Source organism: Parambassis ranga, chromosome 22, assembly GCF_900634625.1.
Source record: "Parambassis ranga chromosome 22, fParRan2.1, whole genome shotgun sequence".
Taxonomy (NCBI): domain Eukaryota; kingdom Metazoa; phylum Chordata; class Actinopteri; family Ambassidae; genus Parambassis; species Parambassis ranga.
Window position 1 is genome coordinate 9,779,745 of NC_041042.1, and position 19,923 is coordinate 9,799,667.

The following is a 19,923-nucleotide window of genomic DNA, read 5'->3' on the forward strand; positions in this document are numbered from 1 at the left end:
GAGAGGACCAGCGCGCCTACACAAGACACACACACAGCCAGAAGTAAGTACTTACCCAGAGAGAAGCAAACATGTACACATATGCACAAACAAATACACATCTACACCACACACTGGTGTGTGCGTGTGTGTCGGCCTCCCCTAAGGGATGATGTCAGATGAAGCTAACAGTGTTAGCTGCAGATGCCATTGCCAGGACTTTCATTCTTATTTCTCTACACAGGCTAATCAAATAAGAGCCAGTCTTTGTACCATCTTCACTAGACACACTATGCAAGTCCCTGTCACCACTACCCCTCTCCACCCATTCACTTAAATTGCTTTGGCTCATATTTAAAGAGGACATCCACCCAAACTGGTGCACACCCACATGACTTTTGCTAAAGCTCAGAGGAACGATAGCAGTGTGTTGGCGAGCTCGACTTTGACTGTGACATTTTTTTTGTATGTGTGTTTTTTCTCTTTCTCTCTCTGTCTGTGAAGTCTGTATCCAGGAACAAATGTAGCGGCATTTCCTAACAAATGGCAGCTAAATGAGGCCCCTAGGGTGCTGTGCCGCTAACTACCGGCCCTCTTTTTTTTTCGGAGCCATTATGATTGTCCTAACCGTTCCAAAAACACCTCTCCTATTCATTTGCATTTGAATTGCAGCTCGGCTGTACAAAAACAAACATAAATCAAAAAAGGGAAAAAAAGGGAGGAAAAAAAACAGTGGCGGATTCTGGCCGAGCAATTAGCAAGTGTCAGTCAATGTGAAGGTAAAAAAAAGAAAAGAAAAAAACACACACTAAATTAAAAACATTGTCTCAAACACATGCAGGCACACTATCACACACATTCACACAGAGAAAAAAATCTGACTAACATACTGTATACTTTATATTCCTTTTTCAATTTTATCATTTAGTTTTTGCCTGAAAACTCATCAAGCTTAAGTGCTCGTCAGTGACAGCCAATCAGAAAGCGGCAGGCCCAGGGTTGCCGTGGCGATACGCAGGGACATTTAGAGGACTCCGATAAACTCTGCCATTTAAAAGGTTATGACAATTAACGCGGCTCTCCGCAAATTACCACTGCCAGACCTTTACCCACGGACGCCTCTCTCCCTCTTATCACCTCGCACCCAGCCACTCTCTCTCCCTCTCTCTCTCTCCTACCTCCTCCTCTCGATCTCACCATATGCCCTCCATTTCTACAGCCTATCCTCCCTCTCTCCCTCCCTCCCTCACTCTTTCTGTCCACCCCCTTCCAGCCAGCAGCACTTTTATTATCCTGTTAATTAACAGAGTTCTTCACTTAATATTCAAATGGTGACCAATTAATGACATTGAACTTTGGGTGCCCCACCCAAACCCACACACCCACCCACACACACACCATGCCCTCACGACACACACACACACACACACACCTTTTGCTTTTCTCACCACATCCAATTGACTCTCTCTCTTCACACACACAGTCCTTCATGTCTCTCATTTCCTCCGTTTTGTCCCCTCAACCTCCCTACTATCACCAAGGTGAGCTCCCATTTCCGTGTGATTGAAAGTGTGTGTGTGTGTGTGTGTGAAGAGGGGAGGCCATGGTGACTGAAGCAGCAGAGCAAGTATGCAGTGAGGGGGTAATAAAGCCAGGGGGAGGGCGAGGCAGCAGAAAGGCCCGATGGCCTTTTAATTAACCTGGTGTGATTAAAAGCGGGGGTGGCAGAGGGTGGGGAAAAGGGCCTGCTGCTGCAACCAGCTGGGGGTGGAGAGGGGACAGACAGGAAATAGGAAATGACACGCTGGAAGTGGTGACCATTATAGGTCTAAATGGATCCCAGCATGTTGTTTCTATAGAGTTTTCACTAGTGCTTTAGTAATAACACTCTCAAAAGTAATTAAAATGCAGTAATAACTAAAGACTAATGAGGATTTAAACATTACATTTCCATCAGCATAAGAAGATTATATAATGAGACAGGTTGATTTATAACTTATTGATATTTTCCTGCCAATCTCAGGGCTGTTTTCCTTTACAGAGCCTCCATTAAATCATAGAGATACCTTTCACTGTGAGCATTTCAGTCTGTGCCAGCAATACATGCTTTATCCCTGTATATGTAGCAGTTACTATAATTTCAAAGCATAGCAGACACCAGTGGAAATTGTGTTTGTGGCATTCAAGAGCATGATTTACTTTATCTAACCCACTGAATCTGCTTCATTCCATGTAGGTCCCTGTAAAGCGAGCATGTCTCCTCCAATCAGTTCATCTATGCCAAAGCACCTCTCCCCAGAGCCTCCTTTCAAACAGGACGAGGAAATAGTTAAAGTCAATAGAGGAACCAGGATCAGTTTCACAAAGGAGAGCGGACAGGTAGATTTTACTATGGGGAGTAAATGTTACAGGGAATGACTTCCTTCTTCAAACACCAGCAGTCAAATCCTGACAACTCTACTGCTCGCCAAAAATACCACTGAGGGTTATACAAAACAGGGCAAAGCAATATTCTGTTACATGTAATGACTCTATAAACTTAACACACTCTTTCTTAGTAAAAAAAAAATTAAATACTGTGTGCTGTGTGGAAAAGCTGATCAAAGCCAGGGCCATGTTCGAAACCACATTATGAGTTCGAGTCTGGCTCTTGGCCAAAGTTGCATTTCGCCTCCTTTCTCTCCTCGTGTATCCCCGTCACACTCCGCTGTATATCACCCAATAAAGCAAACATGCCATAAAAAATGATCTCTAAATTGTTGAAATTATAGCTCTCTCATTTTTGTTTTTATGAGGTAGGATGTATTAGACGGTAACAAAATATCACACACTGCATCTGTTATGCGTCAAGTGTAATTTGGCCATCAAGAAGGAGAAAGGGCACAGATTTTCTCCTTTTAGGCAATTTGTCTCACGCTGGAAGTGACGCTAACAATCAGACAGTATGAATTAGGGTCATGTTATTTAATCCTTACATCCAGAAAAGGGGTCACTTATAATTGGTCAAATAGCAGGATCAGTTTGATTGCAACTTTAATCATCTTTTTTTGTAAAAACTAAAAACAAAATAATACACTACATTCTGCAATGTTTGTCCAAACTATCTACTTAAAAATATCCACCCAACACCCAAGGCATTCAAAATCCACCACCAACAATCCACCCACATTTATTTTTTTTTATAAAAGCCTACTTCTTCCCTGATGTGATATTATATATAGTTTTATAATACTTTTTTTATCGGCCTTGATGCCTTAGAAATGTCTTTTTAGCCTGCTTTGCTCCTCTCAATCAGATGAGGTCACAGCAGTGCAATAGACTCAAAGAAAGGCGGCATTTTCTCTTCGATTTGTTACAAAACCAGCTAATAGCGGTCGGTTGCAGAGCAAATTCTGTGTCAAAGGCAGCTGGAATGGTTCCATCAACTGGAGGATGTCCTCTGGCTAGGGTTAATGGGAGTGGAGTGGGGGGAAAGGAACTGCGGAGAGTGCCGGAAGAACAAAATAAAGAACTTTTCAGCTTGGATTTCTCAGAGTAATGCAGGGTCAAAAAACAGGGGTCAAAACCACAATGACATCCTAATCTGGCGTGTGCTGGCAATTGTTCGTATGTGTGTGTGCGTGTAATCCGTTCTGTGCGGCTCGCATCATGTCTCATTTCAGCTCAGAATCACAGACAAAGGTCACTGTTTGACCTTTTCACAGCTCAGAATTGCTGCGGCACACTCGGCTGATTAGTGTACACACAGGCACACATATAAAATACAGATCGAAAGACACACACTCGCACAGAGCAGAAATATGAAAGCAATATAGCAAGGAGCTGAAAGCACATCAAATCTTCTATTTGTAATCGTGGCCAAATGCAGCGTGTAAGCTCAATTTCAAAACATGTTTACCACTTAGATCTTAAAAATTCAAGTATAAATTCTTTGTTATTTAAATGTATTTTGGTATTTTCTGTGATTTATTTCTCGCTCTCTCACTCAATCAATGGACAATTAACATTGTCTTAATGCCACAGCACAGGTTTGTGTGGTGCAAAATGTCATGGTTTTTAATGATCAATATTTTGTGTTTTCAGTAATTACTTTAACATAAACTGTTGAAATAAAGGGCTTCGATCTGGATTTTGTGCATAGAATTGGGGCTGATGTGGCGGGTACAAAGTCTAAGCACCTTTATTTCAAATAATATAGACTATATTACTAAACATTTCTATTTACATAAGGTCTACTTATAAAGCCTGTTGAGGCTCAGAGGAATTGGTAAGCCAGTCATTTAATCGTACATATTTACTGATGAAGCTTTTCTACAGCAAATGAATGAACGTATGGGTGCCAGGAGCATAGTAGCTGACTAATTTTAGCTGGATCTATAGTAAGATGGTGAGCAGAGAGAAACCATGAGGAGTTGACATATTGCCTGCTGTGTTGCTAGGACATTAAATGCTGTATAGCTGTAACCCATAGGATCTTGATTATAGGTAAAACGGAGGGATGCAACATTGATACAGTGGCTCTTGAATGCATAAAGGCTTTAATGCAGCTTTAACAAGCGTGTGCACTGATTGAAACATTCTCCCTTACATGCATAACAATGAAAAACAGAGGGAAACCAGCTCCGTGGTCTCCCCCAGAAGTTGGCATGGCAACCAATATAGGACCTATCAGCACAGGTGAAACGGGGTTTTGGCCAATCACGGTGTTTGGACAGGACTACCTGGTATATAAATGTCAGCATGGGTCAATTGCAGACACATCATCAGCGATGATGAAAACACACCATTACTGTCACAAAATGTCAGCATGGCCATGGATCTCAGCCTCTCTTAGTTAGAGTGAATAATGTTTGCTCAGTAGGCTGCACAGTCTGTGTGTGTGAGCATGTTAAGTGAGGAAACAAGAGTAAGTGCTTTTTCAGTGTGAGACAAAAGGCGTGCTTAGCTGAAACGTTCACTCAATATGAAAATTACTATGCTAAGACTCATGATTTCCTTTTTTGACAACCTGCTTTTGTGCTCACAATAGCTTTTTGCTTAGCTATTTGTCTTGGTGTGCTCAATATTCAAGTCTGTCTAAGGGAAGGTTTAACTACATCTCAGTAAATCACAGTATAACTACCTCCACGAACACAACTATACCAATGCCAAATGGTGTCAGCGTGTGCAGATACTAAATAAGTCTGCACACACACTTAAGGGATACAAGTGTCACAGCCACAAAAATGGATGTAGTGACCTGTGTTGTGTTTCTGCACAGATATTCTGTGCTGTTCAGTCTAATACTATATATGGACAGATATAACAAATGACTTAAACAACTTGTTTTGATCGGCATGATACTGATCTTGCAGAAGGCTGTTCATGCTTCACTCCATCCTGTGTTCTTCTTTCCTCCCTGTTCTATCTGATCTTTCCTTTCCGTCCAGTTCTGCTGTAATCTCTCCCGTCTTGTCCTGTTCTTTCTCTCGCTCCGTTTTGCTGCGCTCTGTAATGGGGCACGGCGGTGAGCCAGAGTCACTCCACGCAGGCTTGTAGATCCCTCTGGGTGAGCAGTGGATGGGAAACACATGGGCAGTCTTCACTCAACTTAAAAAACAACTGCTTGAACCCGGCTTCCCAATGGAAATCTCCTACAGAACATCACACTGAAAGTTGGCAGGACAAGTCTCGATCTATATCTGCAGAACAGGCCCTTTGTTGTTCAGAGAATTGGGTTCGCACTGGCGGGCTTTTGTGCATTGTAAAACGTGCACTTCTACACTATGACTGTCCAATCTGTGAATACATACTGCATGCAAATGTTTGAGTAAATTTGTGTGCGTGCTTTCAAGCGAACACAAAAATATTCAGAAACATAGAGAGTGAGATTTACCTAAAACACCTCTCATGAATAATGCAAGGAAAATAATGCCCTTAAACCAGGCATGCTGGACCACCAACACACACACTTTATCCCCTAAGATGTTCCCTTCCAATCTCTGCACCACTAAAATATTAAACTACTACACATAGAACAAAGATCTGGATGAAATCCTTCCACTGCTGACTTTTCAAATTTTGTTCTTGATGCTACAACCAATATGCGACAACATATATATATATATATATATATATATATATATATATATATATATATACATACATACATACATACATATATATGGCTGATGTGTTTACACATATTTACCCTAAGATACACTATAAATTGGTGTGTATCGGTACCTGTTGCAGTGTTGGTCGAGGCTGCAGGTAGGAACTCTGGGTCGGGCCCTGTGGGGTCTGCTGAGGCGGACTGAAGTAAGGTGGGGTTCCTTGCTGCCCCCCCTGCTGCTGCTGCTGCTGTTGGCTGTAGCCCCCCATCCCCTGCTGGCCATACGGCGCCACCTGCTGAAACAACCAATCATAAAGCGGTTAGAGCGGAGATATTAAGGTGAACTGCAGTGAGCTTTTAACAGAGAAGGTGCCAGGTCCAATTAGTTGGATATTACAGCAGGTGGCATGCGACATGCTGTTGGAGTCAACCATAAAGAAGGTAGAGAGTTTTTAACCTGAAATTTCCTCTTGGGATGATTAGAAAATGAAACAAAAAACATCCCACATGGGTCTTTACAAACTGTCCCTCATCTATTTTCCAATTCATCTGATTGTCTCTTGCCTACAGGCTCTTAATTTAGTTCTGAGCGGGATGACACCCATCTCCCAGCAGTCCTCTGCCTAATGAACTCACACTGCAGAAACCTCTAACTTTATGTCCTCTGGCTTGCCAAATGCATCCTCTTCTCTACATTATCTCTGTCTCGGTCAGCTTACAGATGGAATGAGGTGTGTTGGATATTACTTTAGGCCCATCCCAGGCCGTAACCTTAATGAGGGACACATGGACGAGCCGTAGCATTCCACAGCAACGCAGTTAAAAAACTCACACAGGCGAAGCCATGCCAAGTGCCGATGCTGCATTACACGGTGGCTGTGAGAGAGAATGTGAACAGGGAGTGCGTGTAACAAGCTGGCACACATACAAATGTAGTCTTAATCCCTTCTTGTCATTTGTTATGACTACAGACAGCGCCAGGTGCTCCTTACTCCTCTAAGGATTTCCTATGGAGGCTGGGGTTTTCTCATTCACACACACACACACACACACACACACCAAGTACTGATTATTAAAGCAACATTTACGACCCCTGGTGAAGAAATACAACAGCACTTTTCATGTCATATTTCTTCCCCGTCATGTTATGTTGCTTTTTTTTATTCAGTGAACAGTGCTGCCACAGACCCATTAAACAGGCTGTGATTTGGGGCACATGTAAAGCTTATAGACCAGCTTTTGTCCCGAGTACTAAACTTTGAAATGTACCTTTAAATCCTCCTTGGCAGGCTAAGCAAAGTAAACGTCTCAAACTCAGAATGATTTACAACTCAAATGATGGTGTTATGGGGGACTCCGGCATGACGTAACACCACTGCCTCAGATAAGAAGCACATTCAGAGCTCTAGCTTTACTGTGACTGTTATGAGAGAGAAAACCCACTCATAAAAGTCATGATGAAACTGATGGCTGGTGTAAAATGTAGTGAAATCTGATCTGGCTGTAGAGGACCCGTGGAGATGAATACATTTGAAAGAGTTTTTGAAGAGTACCTTCTTCTGAGTGGGTGGTTTAAAAAGAAAAAGAAATTCTCTCAATGCTAGCAGAAGCTTTTTGACTCTTTGAATAGAGATGATTGGACAATGTAGAATACTTTTCACTTCAATGGAAATTTGATTAGAAAGGACAGGTCTGTGTGTGTGTGTTGAGCTTAGAGTGTGAGAGTGTGTCATTAGGCCTATGAGACAGACAGACAGGGTGAGATCAGTCTAGCTGGCAGAGAGGTTAATAGCATGGCCCTGCTCATGCCAACAGCACCACTGGATTCATTACTGCCAGCCAGGGCAGCACACACACCCACACACACACACACACACACTTGGAGACACAGTGCTTGGTTCCAACATTAAATGAATGCACATTCAAGTTGTCTGTATGAAGGGATTTGCCAAAGTAAGAAAGGCAAACAAATGTTTACCCCGTATGCACACACACAAACACACACACACACACACAATGTCATTAGATGTGGATCAAAGTCCCCCCCCCGATAAAACAGAGGCAACTCTATCCAGTGATCAGTGATGACAGGCTGGTGTAACACAGTGGGTCTCAACTGGAACACTACTGTTCTGGGATTGGTGAGGATTAGGTCGCCATGGAGATCGAGACCAGACAACCGTGGGTGGGTTCCTTTGCTCCTTAGACAAATACAGTGACAGGCAGACAGACAGATACGGGCAGACAGTGACAGATAGACGGAGAAATAGATGGATACAGACAGGCAAACAGACACACAAAAGAGGGTTAACAGAGAACGCCGATTTGCAAAATTCTCTCAGTGCTATGAATAACCTTGTTACAAAGCATGAAAAGATAATGAATAAATAATAAACTACACTAGGTTCTGTTGTCTGTAAAATTGCTGGTTTGAGATTTTATATGTATGAATACACCTGGGACACAGCTGGCAAGCATGCTGGGACAAGAACATCTGAACGCACCAACGTTACATCTGTTGGCTCTCTTTGCTTTCTATCAGAATGAAGCCACTGGATGGGGAAAAATACAAGTTAATAGCTAACGACACAACGTCACGTTACATACTTCCTATTTAATGTTGCAAGATTCAATAATTCCTAAAATTTCAGGTCACTGAGGTGCCAATTTACCAGGTGGAAATGTCTTTTCAGAGAATTAGCACACACTGGTATGTCGTAGCATGAAAAGCACAGTTGATAATAGCACTACAGCGGCGGCTGCATACTATTTAGTGTTCCAGGGGCCTTTTTATTGTGCATGCTGGCTCACTGGCATGACTTTCTGAGACCTTTAAATGGAACAGAGCCATTAATTAGTACCTTAACACCTGTGCTTCTCCTGCTATGACAAGTGAAATGTCTGCTGTGAAAAAGGCCTATTAGCGGTCCTGAACAAGTTAGTGACTTGTGTAAATGGCAATGATTTTTTTTTCCCCCAGTAATGAGGAACAGTAGTTAATTTGTTCAATCCTAAACTATGAGGTGACAAGTAGCTGATAATGCTTTGGCAATAAACGTCAATGCTTGCTGACCTGGATAGCTCTTCCTCTAATGCCCTGATTGTACTGGAAGACAAGCTAGTCCTTCTTTAAGTAAACAACAGCATGAAACAGCAACTCTGTTTGCAATTTCACATGATTATACCACATATATGTAGGTCAATTGCCAATGACTTTTCCATCATAACATTAAACAGCATAAAAAACACTCAGTCATTTTCCATTGCAACAACTCCCGCAGACAGCTGGAGGTTTAAGGCAGAGCTACATTAACATCTACTGTTCAAAACCAGCTTAAAAATTCACCCACTGCTGCTGTTTTTCTGGGGAGGTTAAGCTGCTCCAAAAACTATGCATGACCTTACCCTTGAAAGATAAAAGTGTGAAGCACTGGGCACCTAAAGAAAAACCGTGCACAGCATAACAGCTTGAATACACAATGCATCATCCTCTTACAGGGATCCCATTGTCCATGGCAAACCTCTGAAGCTCTTTATAGAAGGAATACGGGCTGGATTTAACCAGAGAAGTAGTGTTTTTACTACATCATCATCACACAAGGCTGACTGTTAGTATACCATCATGGTTTAAAGGTGTTCGTTCAAAAAAGTAGATCTGTGGTGTTAGAAGAGTAGGATTTAAACTGCTGCAGAGCGTGCATTCAACAAGAGAGGTGGTAGACGGGCAATCAGAACAGACAGACACACAGACAAATGCGAGAAAAAAGAAAAAAAATAGACAGACATACAGCCAGTCAGTCAAGCAAGCACACAGAGACAGTGAGCAGACTGGAGGTCTAACAAGTAGCAACCTGTCACTGTGGCTTTGGAAAGAAGAGAGCCATTCAAATGCTGCTTCTGTTTGATTGCTAGGGCCGACTGTATGAATGCACTATACCCGCTGAGTACATACCAGCTCACTGAAACCTGCTTCTCTTTGACTGAGAATATGCTCAGTGATAAACAGACTTGCTGTGCTGCTGGTTACACCAATAAAAATAACTGCTGGAAGTAGAAAATAAGACCATTTTCTGCCTTTTCCTTTCCACTCAGGTGTGTGGAAGCAGACAAAATAACAGTGTGATTTATCCAGAGTGTCTTGGCAGGCACACGGTGTCAAATAAATGTCTGTAATGAAATGACAACAGATGTGAAGTGCTGTAGGGAGAAATGACGCAGAATAGACGTCCTGTGAAGCAAATAATTCACCATAAACTGCAGAAACAGTGTGATGAAAACAAAAGCCTTGGCAGCATATTAAGATACAAAGACACAAACACAAACACTGAGAATAACTCAATCAAAAAATCTATCAAAACAGGAGCCGCGAGACAATATCTTCTTGTTCAGAAAATGGTGGGAATAAATAGCCATGCTAACCCTTATTCAAAGCTGTGTGTGTATGTGTGTGTGTATATGCGGACACATGTGTGTGCCTTAAATCATCCGTTTAAAAACCATGCACGGAACAAGGCACTGCTTGTAATTCAATTGGGCCAATGAGCAATAGACAGAATTTTCATAATTCTGTCAAAGTCCCGATGTGGCTGACTGGAGACGGGGACCACAGGTTGCCCGTTCTGAGTGACAGATGGGCTCAGCCAACCAGAGCGCTAAGTAGTGCCACCACCACAACCCCTAAATACACACACACTGACAAGCACGACAAGCACACGCATATCAGCATTAGCTTTTCACATGCATTCTTGCTAGCTGGTCCCCATAAAAGGCAAAGCTTCACACACATATATAAAAAAGACAAACAGTTAAAAGAAACAGGAAGTCAGATAAGTGAAAACGAATAAAAAGCATGATACAGATGTGTGGAGATAGAGAGACAGTTGCAAAGAAAGATGTCTGAGACAGACACGGACAGATAGGCAGAAGGGAGATAGAGGATGGGTGTTAGACACTGAGATACTTAAAGGGATAGATAAAGCGATGTTTCACATGATAAAGACAGAGAGAGACAGATGCAGACAGAGAGATATATGGAGAGAAACAGACTAGTAGAGGAAGAAGGATGAAAAGTTCTTCACGCACAGAGAGAGTTTCCAATTACATCCTTTCATTCTTAGTCTTGCTGAGACAATGCAACAGGTAGTATTAGTCCAGTAAATCAGTTAATCACATTTGTCTAATGCTGATACTGATCAGATAATACTGATACTCCCGACCCTTACTGATATCACAGTGCATAAAGTGTGGCACCAGAGTATCAAGTGAATCCAGTTAAATCCCCAGTGTTAATATTCCAGGACAGCAGCTTCAGTTAGTAGGTATCATTTGGTTTGATGTAAGATGATCAGCAATTCATATGTTGTATGTTTCTGTGAGGTCTGTGGGTGAACTAGCGAGCTCCCACAGTCACTGCTTTGACAGCCCCGATCTATGTAGCAATGCAGTGATACCACACATGTATATCTGCTTGCTAACATTAGCATACATCACACTGAAAGACACATAATCAATTCAAATTTCATTTTACATACAGTACAACAGTGTCACTGTGTTGTTAAGCTACATGGACATATTTTATTACTCTGCCTGAATCATATAAGTGAAGTTATTGATCAAGAGCTTCTTGTAGCAAGATTTGTTTGTAGGTTGTCATTTTTTCTTTTAAGGCTTCTTTAAACAGATGTCTTCATATTCTGTAGTGCCACAATGACCCAAGTGACTCAAGCAAGTTGTTTAAATACGAGCAAATCTAAATATAAGCTGACAGTTCTCTGCCCTTTTACGACAGAAGAAAAGTCATACGGGTTAATTGTAGTATCAGTGGAGAACTAAATGTGAATATGCCAAAGCTGGCTACATAAAAATAATTACATTTGTAAACAGAGGAGTTTTTTTTTCATATTTACATTCTCCCAGCAGTTCAGCAAATCTGAAAGCGAACTCGATAATCAAAGCAAATTTCAGTGAGGGAGCACAGCAGGAAAACGGTGAGATAGAAAAGGCAGTGTTGACAGATCTGTCAGTCAAAAAGAATAAAAAAAGTGCACTGGTATCAAAATAACTCTGACAACTGTGGCAGTTGGTTCGTCTATTTTCCTAAAGCTTATTTCATGTAAGTGGTTGAAGCATTTAAATTATCCAAATGTGACATTTTTCAGTTGACCTGCATTGTTCACTTTTCTTTCACCGTCTCACCTATCGTGCCTTTAAAAATTCTGCCTGCAAAGAGATGAAAAAAGGGAACAAAAACTTTTCAAAATACTTTAGACAAAGTAAGAATATAGTTATTTAACAACATGGAACAGTGGCAGAGTCATTGCATCTTTCTTCTTTGACAGGATAAAAATATTATTGAAAATAAGGCATTTATCTCAGCAGGCCTTCACCTCTGCACTGATACAAATCCTCCAAGCTGGCTGCTGTAGCCTGTTTATCGCTTTGTAACATGTTCGAATGTGATCGCCTGAAGTTAAACCACATTGCTACGTATAGTCAACATACTTTGCAGCAACAGAAGTGCATTAAAGACGACAAGATTAGTGGTGCAATAACACACAATGCCTGTACATCTGCTACATTCTGTTACTGGTAATATCAACACCGCTGTCTTCTGTAACATATAAAGTTGACATCTAAAGAAACACCCGAGCTGCGCTGGTACAGCCGACACGAGGTTATCATTACACTCTGGACCAAAACAAATCAACCAGCTCCTCCAGCTTTGTGCAGCGATAAGATCAGACCGCTCATAGCCAATACCCCCGTATACATTGGTGAACCGCAGACGAAGGTGAGTGCCCTAATGAAATGCAAAGCGTCAGAGGGAAGGATCAGCATCAACAGGCTCATGATTAAACATAAGGGAGAGTAGAGGGGATGCATCACTGTTCGTGCCATTGCTCCCGTATCTCTCCCCCCAAGGTGACGGCACTCTCCGTCTCTCTATACCTCTCGTTGATCTCTCTTTCTCCTCCTCCTCCCCCTCCTCATACATCGAGAGGCCCTTGACACCTCAGGAATGAGCTGCCCTTGGAGGAGTGAGGGACAGGAGGAGTGATATACAGGTCCCTCAATCGTGACATGCCGGTAGCCTGAGCCTGAACACATCAAGCCAAAATATAAGATTCACATTCAGGCAACAAATGCTGCACATTATTTTTTTATATATTGAGCATAGCACATTTCATATACTGCAGGCTTTTTACTCCCAAATGAATACACAAGCCTGTCTATTCAACGATTGTGACTTATTGACCTGTTGATAACATCAAATTGCACTGACGGCGAATGAAAGCGAGCAGATAGTGTAGCCATCGATAGATAGGCACACAGGCGTGTTTTTTTTTTTTCATTTTCATCTTGGATTCCTTTCTGAAGACTGCCAAATGTTGCTCTCTGCCCCCTGTCTGTCTTTCTTTATTTTCCCCTTACTCTAATTCTCTGTTTCTGCTCACATCAATTGATGGGGAAAAAAAAACAAAGGGGGCCGCTCGTTGCCGGCCTTTTATTGCTGGCTGACTGCGACTATCGGTGGCTCTGTTGTTCCAGGCAGAGCTGTAATGGAGACATTTGGAAAGGCAGAGCAGGGCAGGTTAATGCTCTCTGTAATGTGTGTGTGAACAGCAATTTATTTTTTTATTTTTTTGTGTGTGTGTGAGAGAAAGAAAGAGAGACTCTGGGCCCTGTGCCACCAGCTCCAAATGTTTTTTTCCCCTACTAAACTCCTGACCCCAATCTGAGTCCAAGAAGGAGAGAGGAGAGGGGGGGGGGCTGAGAAAGAGGCACACAAGGAAAAAAAGCAAATGTGATTCATTGGAGAGGGGGGTCAAAAATGGATGGGAATAAGTGAGGATAAGGAGGGTGACTGAAAAGGGTTCAGTCGCTGATACTTGATGGATTAAGAACTGCTTTTTCCCACCGAGTATATGAACCGATCACCTGAAATATCTCAACAGCCTGACTGTTTATACAGAAGAAGGGATTCAGGCTTGACAGATAGAAAATAATCATCATTAAATAATGAATGAAAGAAGGCTTGTGACACATGTAAATATCACAGCTGAGCACAAAATAGCCCTAAAACGTCTTTCAGATCAATCATTTCAGCACGCAGCGGCTTGGCTCATTTTTCACCGCTTGCTGTGATGACAGGCTCGAACTTGTGTAGGAGTCATGTCAATTACATCTGAACAGGGAGAAGGGAGTTGTGTGTGTGTGTGTGTTGGGGGGGGGGGCTTGTAGTTGAAAATACGCTTTTTCACCATTAGCGGTCACCATGAGCTCAGGAGATTATGCTGGTATTTTACATCCCCCACTGCGAGGCTGTCTTTCTTGGATGTTGACAAGAAGAGGTGCTTCCTTGGTAAATGACAGTGACACAAATGACTGTCGACTTTCCTCTGCATGTTACAGATGTTTGAGGTGCTGGTAACATGATGACGCCAGTGTTAAAGGGCAGGAAGGAATATGCTCTCCATGAATTCACAAAATAAGCTCGTTTCACAATAAAAGCTGCACAACTATCATTTAAGAAGTCCACGTTAAAAAATGTTGTTCAATACAGAGACTCTAGGGCTTTATTTGTCTTAATTAAATTAAGACTTCATAATAGTATATAGCGTAATGGACATTGACTGCTTTGAGTGACGGGCGGGTGTAAACTCATAGCGCAAGCTTCCTACTTCCATGACTGCCTGTTTGCACTCATGCTTCTCTCTGTATGGGGAGTTCAGACAGACTGTGACACTGCCAGCAGACTCACATCACAGATGCTTCGTCTATAGTATAAACGCTCTATGCTAGTAGGTGGAGAATCCATTAAGTTTCACCCAGGAGACTCTTCTTAGAGCTCCCTGTGGAAGAATTATTTTTTGTTTTCTTCATAGAAATTAGTTTTACTAACACAAACAAAATATCTAAAAGCCTTTATTGTGGGAAAACTGCAGGTTTCATCTTCTTTCTCCAGCTATACTATTCCTCTGGTTAATGATGATTCTCTTGGGATTAAATAATTTAAATTTATTTAAGGCTATCATCTATGTTAACATAATACTATTTAAATTGTATATTTTTCATAGGTATTTATCTTTTTTAAACAGCAAATACAGTTGTTGCTTGAAGGGTCATTTTAAAAATTAGGTCGACTTATATTTGTATTTGTCAAAACATACTTCAGAGTCTATATAATATATAACTAGGCCCTCATCCTCTCTCATCTTCTCTTCTCCTTGCTGTGTGGTTGGATGTGAGTAAGACACAGCGTCTGAATCTAGGTACCACCTTGATTATGCCAATCTACACCTTCTTAGATCTGTTTTCAAATGTTGATGGGGTGTCACTTCATTCTCCAGTTACAAATGAAGCCCAGAAACCGAGACGCCACAGCAGACTTGACCTGCGTAAAAATCTATCTCTAATCTGGATGAAAACTGAGATGAATTCTCGGTGAGCCAATTAGCGCGGCAACTAATCCCCTTGTAACTCGGCAAAGACGTAAAGCATCCCTTTCTTTCCTCTCCTCTTCCTCGCTCCCTCCGTTTCGCTCCACTTTCATCTCTCTGCTCTTTTATCTTATCAATAGACACATATAGAGTGCTGCAGACACAGAGCGTCGAGTCTGGATCTTTTTTAAAAAACACGCAGTTTGTGACGTTTTACACCGCCTGCCTGCATTCAACACTAAATTATATTAAATACTGACACCTTCCTGAGAGGGAGTGATGGAGGTTGCAGCACGAACAGCTAATGCAACAACGAGAAATAACTGACAGCTGGGTTTGTAATATCACTAATGGCTCACAAGATACACTTACTTTTATATATCCTTTACACACCCTGCTTGTCCTGGGTAGACCAAGATTTACGAATACACCTGCCCCTCTGTGTTTTGTTTTGTTAAATGGCAGATGTAGCTTATACACAATTTACATTGATATAATCAGTCATTTCAATCAGTCTGTGAAAGGGGAGGGGTTTTTCTACCCCCTTTTTCCAGTTAATGGCCACGTAGCATGGGTTCCACATGGCATTTGATTGGCTGAGAGCCACTCCACAGCAGTGGGGTAATAAAAGTTACAAATGAGAGCAGGCTATTAGAGCCATTGACGTGCGTAGGCTAGCCTGCTAATTAATTGATCCTGAAACTTCATCTATTCTGTAGCCAGAGAGGAACCCTTAATTAATCAGCCTTTCCATAACGTTGTCCTCCTTTCTTTCAATCCTGTTCTTTTTTTTTTTTTTTTTACCCCCACTGCCCCCCTTTCTTTCTCCTAATGTCTCCTTTAATTGTGGGTTGAAAATGCCCAGGGTTCCCTTGGGTTGGCATGGAGTGCAGGTCTGGAGCTGTGGTGGAGCCAGAAGAAAGAAAGTGCATGTTGTGTATATCAGTGTGGATGAGATGTGTACTTTGAACAGCGAGCCTGCGATGTTTCAAGAGCCTTTCAAAAAGGGAGGGGGTGTGATGAGGCTGAAGTGGTCCCCTTTGTACCCCCACCCTCCTCTCCCTCCATCTTTCCTGGCAGAAGGGGCTGATTTATTGGGGCTTCCCAGCCATCCGTCAGAGCCAGCACCGCTGGCTGCATTAACCCCAGAGACAACCCCAGCGCCCGGGGCCTCTAAGTGCTTCCAAGTGGCCCTCACTCTTCCTATTGGTGAGGAACCCCCCTGCCCAGGCTCAATCGATGTTGTAAATTACACATCTAACTCCTTAAAGTCGATATCCCACAGGATGATGTTTGGACAGACGGATTTTTTACAGCTTTTTGTGCTAATGGAAAGGTAAAAATCAGAGCTTCCTGCAAAGGTAAGATATATTCACATGCACTGGAAGTGACCTGACACATGCTGTAGACCTATATATGGACCATAAACAGCAACGTTTAAAAGCATTGGTGTGCAGTTTAACCTCATGGGAAGACAGTAAGGGTTAAAGTAGGAAAGGTTTGAGGGTGGCTTTCTGTTCCTGTGCCCATCTTTGTCTATATTATCAATATATATGTAAAGGATGAACAGAAGCACACTAATTGGAGATAATGTGGGAACTGAATGGAGTCCACTAATCAAAAAACTATTTTTAATGGTTGCCATGTCCTGAGTTGAGACTGGCCTAGATCTTAATCGGTCTAATTAAGCACCTGTGGAAAAAAAAAAGGAAAAAAAGATTCTCACCGTTGAAGCTTATGATGTCTGTGTGTATTCAGGTTAAACTGACTGACCTTTTAGTTCACCTGCTTTTAATAAAGTGCTAATTAAGAGTCCCAGCAGGAGATGAGAATTTATTCTTTAATTATTTTAAGATGTTTACCATCAAAAATACTGAAATAGAGGAGCAGTGCAACTATGAATGCATTAGCTTAAAAAGTTATTTTTCTCCACTAATGGATCACTTATTGTATTGTGTGATGGGGTTTTCTCATAGCAGACACTTTGACTAGGAAATATGCTGGCATTTTTAATAATAATAATAATAATAATGATGATGATGATGACGATGATGATGATGATGATCTCTATTCCACCGTTCCCGACAGTCTGCAAGCATGCACAAGACCAGGCTCCAACTGGAAATGTTAAATACATTTCGGCTACAATTTATTTAATTAATTTATCATCAATAATTGCCACTAAAGGAAGCATACTTTACCAATTACTACTGCTGCATAACATCTAATTTATTAATAACTAACAACCTGGTTATTTATATAAAAAAAGCAATACTATGCAGACATGACAGTTGCTACACTTTGGTTTCAGCTGTTCTGAAAAGCACTATAAAACATGTTGTATTGCATAAATGTGGCACATGGAGCCAACAACAGAGGGTGTTTCTTATTGTTTAGGAATGCACACAGCTGTTGCCCAGCTGAAAGGAAGACATACATTTTAAAGCGTACAGATGTGTCAGTTTGTCGTTTGTTGAAGCCAAAAAAAAAAAAGAAAAAAAAAAAGAAGTGGGACTTGATAAAAGCTTTACAAAGCTGTGAAGGACAGAGTGGTTTTGTGAAGGGGTGTTGTGGTTTGTGTGTACCAAACAGGTGGTGGGTCAGTCACATTTCCACTTGACTTTAAATGCTTGGCTCCTATTAAGTTGGCCCAGTGTGTAAGGAACAAACAGCCAACAGTGGTAATGGTTTCTGCCTGACTCTTTGACACATTCACTCTCCTCTACGCACAAACACACACACACACCTTCTTCTCTCTCTCTCTCTCTCTCTCTCTTTCATTTCCCAGGATATCTTTTTTTTCTCTCCTCCTCTTTCTCCCACTCCATCACCCCTCCCCTCTTTTCACATCAAACACTAATGTTTCCTTCAAATTCCTTTTCCTCTCCATCTGCCAACTTTGACATCACAGGAAATTAAGCTCAGAATTGGCGGCTCTGTTTTTTTCTCCCTTTTTTTCATTTTCAACTTCATTCCACTTCCCAAACAGACGCTTTTCTCGTGTGGCCTGTCATCCCCAAGATACCCGCCTCCTTCTTCTTCCTCTTCTTTTTTTTTCCCTTTTTCTTCTGCTGCTGCTGATGTATTTGTTCTGGCTCCCATCACCACACACACACTTACAGCCTCTTATGCTCTTCCACGTGCACACTCTGTCTCTCACCCTCTCTGACACAATCAAACTGTGTCTCACAAGCATGCATGCAGACGCAGCATGACGCTAACTACACCTAATGCACGTTCTAGGCTTATTTGCTTCGGGCTTGTACTGTAGTAGAGGTTGTTTTTTTCCTGCGAGACATCAACAGTGAGTCTGGCGTCTGCACTCGCCTCCTTTGGCTGGATTAAAGAAAGGAGGTCATGAGTTGAGTACTTAATTGGTAGTGAAATGCAGTGTTAAGAATGTGTCGTGCACACCAGATTACATCAGCACACATGCAAATAAAGTGTGCAGGCATGTATGTGTATATAAAACGCATAGACGTGCAGCTTCTAATATGAAGCTTAAGGAACTGGGCAGGTAATCAATGTCACCAGAAACTATAACTCAACCAGGGGATCCAGGGGTCAGCCAGGGGTCAGCCAGGGGTCAGGCATAGTCTCTGGGTTAGACACACACTGTGTGAGTTTGTTTACATGAGCAGGAATAAGCTTTCACAACCAGATTAACAGTGGCTGCTAAGAGGGGGCGGTACATAGATGCAGAGTAGTTTGATATCTGGGCAATTTAAAGTCATATTATTATAGCCACTATACAGCCACAGATATTGACAGACCTCTTCACTCAGCCTCTTGTCAAATAAGCCAATAACAATAGCTAATAGATCTGTGAAAATTCTCTTTTGGCTGATGTAGCCTTTAATTCATAAATGAAATGCCTGAATTAATTGGTCTGCTGCTCTGATCAGGTGTAATCACACGATTGTGAGTGGGTCAATTTTGACACTAGCGTGAGACTCATCTGAAGAGGTTAACCCCGACACATATCCAGCAACTCCAATTATTGGAGTTTTTTTTTTTTTATTTAAATAAGTGAGACTTAATAGGATTTAATCGCAGTAACGAATAGAAGACCTTTTGTTCTGCTGTTCAGACCCCTGTTTTCACACACATGCAGCGGGGAAATCACACAGAAAGATGTACACACATATCTTTGTTGACGTCACGTTGCCTGGCAACATCCCAGAATGCTTGCCTGTGACAAGCTGAGGTCTCAGCCCTGAAGTGCGATGCATCATGGGGGATTGCGAGTCCCGCATCTTACATCACTCACAATCCCCCTTGCTGATACAGCTGCAGTTTTGTGCAGCTGATCCTGAGATGTTTTTGCAACATCTGGGGATAAGAAAGAGGGTGGGGAGGCTGATTTTCCCTCTATCAGACGCAGCTGCCAGCACGACCATCATAACTGCA

At 41.9% G+C, this 19,923-nt stretch overlaps 1 protein-coding gene across 5 annotated transcripts in view; it reads right to left on the minus strand.

The window, feature by feature from the left end:
* Window positions 1-19,923, minus strand: part of LOC114427211 (AT-rich interactive domain-containing protein 1B-like) — a 166,503-nt gene that overhangs the window by 94,991 nt on the left and 51,589 nt on the right. For 4 of the 5 annotated variants that reach the window (XM_028395105.1, XM_028395102.1, XM_028395106.1 and 1 more), the window contains one exon: window positions 6,205-6,369. In XM_028395105.1, coding sequence (XP_028250906.1) covers window positions 6,205-6,369 — 165 coding nt within the window. The remainder of the gene's footprint in view (window positions 1-6,204; window positions 6,370-19,923) is intronic. The other variant, XM_028395103.1, reaches the window with a different exon arrangement.